Here is a 5,810-nt window from a genome sequence, read left to right on the forward strand (position 1 = left end):
CAGCAGCAGTAGGAAACTCATACACTCTTCCAAGCTGACTGTCTGGAAATCCATCAGTCTGGTCAACAGTCTACTAGGTATTTTATCTATCCATAAGTCAGATGGCTCCTGGGAAAGGTCAATGCCTTGCTCTGGGTTGGCGTTTATTTATTTATTTATTTATTTATTTATGGCCACACCACTAGGCATGTAGGATCTCTGTTCCCCCACCAGATATCGAGCCTGCACCCCCTGCAGTGGAAGTGTGGAGTCTTAACCACTAGACTGCCAGGGAAGTCCCCTGCGCTGCAGGTTAGAGGATTCAGAGAAGGTTTGGGGGTTCCCTGGTTACAGCACTGAAAGATTCTGTCTGGCCAGGGAGTTGGGGTGCTGTTCCCTCCTGTTCCTGCTCCGTGGATGCTCTCAGGGCTGGGCAGCTTGGGGGCTCTAAGCAGCTTTGGTTCTGGGCTCAGCTCTGCACAGAACTAAAAGCTGCTAGCCTGTCACTCCCCTCAGTTGGACAGTTGGATCCGTCTCCACTGGAAATGCTGGGAGAGCCCCCAGGTCCCCAAGACAGGAGCAGGAAGCTTTGGGAGTGCAGGGTAAATTCAGATCAAAAGTCTCCAGTTGATAAAGCCAGGCTGTGTGCACCCCACACCCCCCAAATGGGTTCAGCCACAGCTTACACTTTCCAACACTCTCTACCTGCAAAGCCCTCCCTTCCCAGCTCCATGTGCTGAAATCCCATTGTTCTTGGAAGGTCCATCTTCTCTGGATGTATTTCCTGAACATCCCACAGAACCTGGGTGCCCGAGACGAAAGGGACATGCTCATCAGATCCGGGCAGCCCCTCTCCCACCTGTCTCAGGGCCTTGTGTCAGGCTGTCCGTAGTCTCCACAATAGGGTGACAGTCTCCTCAAGGAACAGGGCCAGCACTGCAGCATCTCAGCAGAGTTCCTCTCCCTGGGGACACAGGTGGCTCCTTCAAACGCACCATGTATTCCTCAGTCGAGTCACTGGTCACATTGTCCCAGGGGTAGGGATGGGGGTCAGACTCATTCCTGTGTCCCCAGTGCCCTACAGCCCCTGGCCCAATGCAGGTTACCCACTGGGTTTGGGGGGTATCATAGGCCCCTGAGGTCAGGGTCACTCACATGGGTGACATCAGAGTCCCTGAGATAAAGCTTAGAACAGCTAACCAGAGCCAGGAGCCAAGATTCATTTCTCATTTATTGATGCTCTCTCGGGCTGCAAAGAAAGCTCTCAAAATCCCTTCTTTGAGGCCTTCCATCTGCATGGTAAATAAAGTAAATTAAACAGCTCCATCCTTGAGTTACTTGACCTTGGTTAGGGAGGGCGATAGGGTCAGATCACAGGGCTGGGGAGCTCAGATTTTGGGGTTGGGTGGGGACTAGGTGAGGTCCACGGGTGAGGGGTTGCAGTGAGGCTAGAGCGGAGGTCTCAGAGTGCAGTTACTGGCCTACGCTGTGGGTGGGGCGGGAAATTAATGGAGGTGGGCGGAGCCAGGACGGTGAGCGGCTCAGGCGATTGGACAAGTGCCAGTGGGCGTGACTCTGGGGCACTGGGGGAGGTCAGCAGCTGAGCCTCTTCTCACAGATCCAGCTGTCGTCCTTGTTGTCGCACGGTGCGTCGTTCCACATCCCCGTGCGGAGAATCATGATGCAGTCCTCGCGCCCCAGCGAGTCGTTGGGCTCCCCCTGATTCCAGTGGCTGCAGTGGTTTAGCGGGGGTGTTGCTGGGAGGCTAGGCTGAGAATGGCCATGGGGTCCAGCCTTCCTTTCCGGGGTCTAGCCTGTTTATTGCTTGGGGCTAACCTAGACATCCTGAGGGTCTAACCTGAGCACACGCACCTGGGATATAACTTTCTAACCCCAGAATTTAACCCTAGTCACTTCCTGGGGTGTAGCCCGCCCATCCCTAAGGAGGCCCGGAGATCTGGCCGAAGCGCTTCTCCTAGGATCCGAACTGTCAGCCTCCCCAAGTCCCTTCCTTCACCTGAAGCTGAGCGGGACTCCGTCCACCCACTGGTAGCCCCGGATCCTGCGCGCCCTGCGCACGGCCCTCAGGCCCAGCCAGTAACCGCGGCCACCAGTGTTCCGACTTAGGAAGACCTGGGCAAGAGGGGAGACTGAGCCACGCGTCCGGCCGGCCCCGCCCCCAACCACGCCCCCTCAGGTAAACTCCTTCTCCCCGCCCCCCGCCCCCCAAAGCCGGAGCTGCGCACCTGCTCATCCAGGCCCCCGACAATCACCAGGTGCGCTCCGGCGCCCTCGCAGTGGCGCTGCGCCTCCACCCACGTGGCCCGTTGGGTGGAGAAAAGGTAACAGGAGCCCTGGAATGGCAGCCACGACTTGGGGCACTCCTCGCAGGAGCCTGCAGGGTGGCGAGGATCAAAGAGGTGATTTGCTCCCAAATGGAGCAGATGGTGAGGATTGGGGAGGGGAGTGTTGGACCACTGGGCTCAGGGTCGGTGCCACTGAGACCAGGCCAAGGTCAAAGGGCGGGGCCAGGCGGATCAGGGAACCCTGGGGCCCAAGGGCGGGATCCACTTGTCCTCTCCTCTCCCCTTCACCCCTCCGGATCGTGCTCACTGTTCCCGAGCCGGACTCCTTCCAGCGCTCGGAAGAGCTCAGTGCGGATGTTCTCACGGTCCCTACCGGCTTCAGCCAAGCTCTGGGTCACTGCGAGGTAAAAGGAGTCCAGGTTATAGCTAGGCTCAGCATCAGTAATAGAGTCATGATCAGTTAAGGTCAGCATCCACTTCCGTAGTCATTGCCAAGGTCAAGAATGACAGCACCCATTTTTGGATTGGGTTGTTTGTTTTTGTTATTGAGCAAACAACCCAATCCAAAAATGGGCAGAAGACCTAGATAGACATTTCTCCAAAGAAGATATACAGATTGCCAACAAACACGTGAAAGAATGCTCAATATCATTAATCATTAGAGAAATGCAGATCAAAACTACAATGAGATATAATCTCACACCGGTCAGAATGGCCATCATCAAAAAATCTAGAAACAATAAATGCTGGAGAGGGCGTGGAGAAAAGGGAACACTCTTGCACAGCTGGTGGGAATGTGAATTGATACAGCCACTATGGAGAACAGTATGGAGGTTCCTTAAAAAACTACAAATAGAACTACCATATGACCCAGCAATCCCACTACTGGGCATATACCCTGAGAAACCCATAGTTCAAAAAGAGTCATGTACCAAAATGTTCATTGCAGTTCTATTTACAATAGCCCAGAGATGGAAACAACTTAAGTGTCCATCATCGGATGAATGGATAAAGAAGATGTGGCACATATATACAATGGAATATTACTCAGCCATAAAATAAACGAAATTGAGTTATTTGTAGTGAGGTGGATGGACCTAGAGTCTGTCATACAGAGTGAAGTAAGTCAGAAAGAGAAAAACAAATACCGTATGCTAACACATATATATGGAATTTAAGAAAAAAAAAAAAGGTCATGAAGAACCTAGGGGTAAGACGGGAATAAAGACACAGACCTACTAGAGAATGGACTTGAGGATATGGGGAGGGGGAAGGGTAAGCTGGGACAAAGTGAGAGAGTGGCATGGACATATATACACTACCAAACGTAAAATAGATAGCTAGTGGGAAGCAGCCGCATAGCACAGGGAGATCAGCTCGGTGCTTTGTGACCACCTAGAGGGGTGGGATAGGGAGGGTGGGGGGAGGGAGATGCAAGAGGGAAGAGATATGGGAACATATGTATATGTATAACTGTATGTATATGTATAACTGATTCACTTTGTTATAAAGCAGAAACTAATAATTGTAAAGCAATTATACTCCAATAGAGATGTTAAAAAAACAACAACAATGACATCACGGTCAAGGACTGTTATAGCTGGGTAGGGTCCAGTTGCAGTTGGGGTTAGGAGTTGCAGTCAAGGTCAGAGTCCAGAGGTCAGGGTTAGGATGGAGGACACGACTGGGGTCAATGGTCAGGATCACAGGACAGGTGGGGGTCACAGAAGGGTCCGGAGGTGAATCAAGGGTAGGGTAACAGCCGGGGTGAGGGGTCAGGGATCATGGCAATGTCCTGCCCTCACCGCGCTCGCTCAGTTCTTTCAGGGCGCTCTCCTGCTGGATCAGCCTCGACTGTGCCTCTCTAAGCTTGGTGTGCACGGTCTGCAGCTGCGCCTGAGTCCCCAGGCCTGGGAAGGGGGGCGAGGATGGGGACGGGACATCTGAGACCAGCCTGCCACCCCCGCTACACGCCAGAGCCCAGCTCCCACTCGCCTCCTCCAATCCCGGCCACAAGCCCCGCACCCTCGGTCCACCAGTCTCACAGCAGCTATTGCAGGCTCGGACCTCCTCCTTCAGGACACCCAGCACCGCCGTCTGCTTCGAGGCTGGAACGATCCCCCGTCCACCCCACACACTCCAGGTCACCCTCGCGGACTCACAGGACCCTGCCCAACTCCAGGGCCAGCCTAGCAGACTGTGAGGTCCCCACCGACCCACCCACTACCCCGACGCCAGGGTCCAAGACCCTTCCGCCCCCGAACTTTGGGGACCCAAGAGCCCCTGTTCTGCACGTACAGTTTGTCCTCAGCAGATCCTGCTGGCCAAGCAGCGCCCTGCGCTCTGTGGAGGCTGCAGAGAGAGGGGGACTCGGGAACTCTCCCCGCGGCCCGAGGGGTGCAGGGACCCTGATCACCGGACACACAGAGTGGGTGGACAGGCGTGCAGCGCACGTGATGTGCACACACACCGACAAAGGACAAACACATTCACAGGCACATATGCACACACGTGGGTGCACACAAACTCTGTTCTGACGTGTTCACACTCAGACCCAGGCAAGGGCCTGGGACCTGGCCGGTGTGCTCAGGGACGGAGAAAAGGTCTATGTCCCCAGCGGGGCTGGACACGACCTCCCCCGTTGTCCAGTCACTCACCCTTGGAAAACAGGACGCTCAGAACGAGGGCCCACAGGATTGTGACCACCAAGAGAGCCAGGGCCAGGAGGAGGGGTCTCTGTCCCCAGCGTCCCCAGTGCCCTGGGATAACACGGATGGACTCCTGAGTTCCTCCTGAGTTCCTCCGGTACCAGGACCACCCTGGATCCCTGGGCCCTGAGGACTGAACCCTGGATGCTTGGGTTTCTCTCAGGAAACTGAGATTCAGAGAGGTACGGTAACTCGTCTGTGGTCACACAGCCCCTAAGTGGCGGAGTTGAAATTTTAATCCAGGTCCAGCTGGCTCTAGGGCCTGTGGTGTCTCTCCTGCACTCACTACGTAGGCCCTCTCTGGGCTGGTCCTCTCCATGCTCCCATCAAACCCCAAACCACTGGTCAGAGAGGGACCCCAGGGGACCTGTGAGGCAGCCCCATTGCTCATACCTCCAGGGACCTCCTCCAGCCTGCCGTCCCACCTGCTGTACCCGGCCATGTCCATGGTGAACAGACATCCAGCTCTGGGAGTAGATATAAAAGTAGCCTCATCCTTCTCCCCGCCCCACCCACCCTCTTCCTTCCTTCCCGTCTCCTGTGTCTCAATTCCTGGTGCAGAGAACCACTGACCAATCACAGCGATGGGCCCTTTCTGGGCTGGGCTTAGCTGGGCTGGACTGGGCAGGGAGGGGAAGTGGGGAGCTGAGGGGGGTTAAGGGAGGGTAGAAGGAACGGGGGGAGTGAAGTGTGTGTGTGTGTGTGTGTGTGTGTGTGTGTGTGTGTGTGTGTAGTCCCAGCCTCTTGGGCGCCCATCCCCAGCCCCAGCCCCGACCATCACCAGGTACGTGCTCCAGCAACAAGTTCCAGGCTCTGC

The 5,810-nt window shown here is 55.4% G+C and overlaps 1 protein-coding gene across 1 annotated transcript; it reads right to left on the bottom strand.

The window, feature by feature from the left end:
• Positions 1–1,223: 1,223 nt before the first annotated feature.
• Positions 1,224–5,477, bottom strand: CLEC4G (C-type lectin domain family 4 member G). Its single transcript, XM_060006577.1, has 9 exons — positions 5,387–5,477; positions 4,943–5,044; positions 4,584–4,637; positions 4,331–4,393; positions 4,091–4,195; positions 2,593–2,682; positions 2,226–2,374; positions 1,997–2,112; positions 1,224–1,711 (listed from the first exon to the last, which is right to left on the bottom strand). Exons 1-9 carry the CDS (start codon positions 5,439–5,441, stop codon positions 1,573–1,575), a joined length of 873 nt encoding a protein of 290 aa, XP_059862560.1. The 5' UTR covers positions 5,442–5,477; the 3' UTR covers positions 1,224–1,572.
• Between the last annotated feature and the right edge of the window lie 333 nt (positions 5,478–5,810).

Source organism: Delphinus delphis, chromosome 3 (genome assembly GCF_949987515.2).
Source record: "Delphinus delphis chromosome 3, mDelDel1.2, whole genome shotgun sequence".
Taxonomy (NCBI): Eukaryota; Metazoa; Chordata; class Mammalia; order Artiodactyla; family Delphinidae; genus Delphinus; species Delphinus delphis.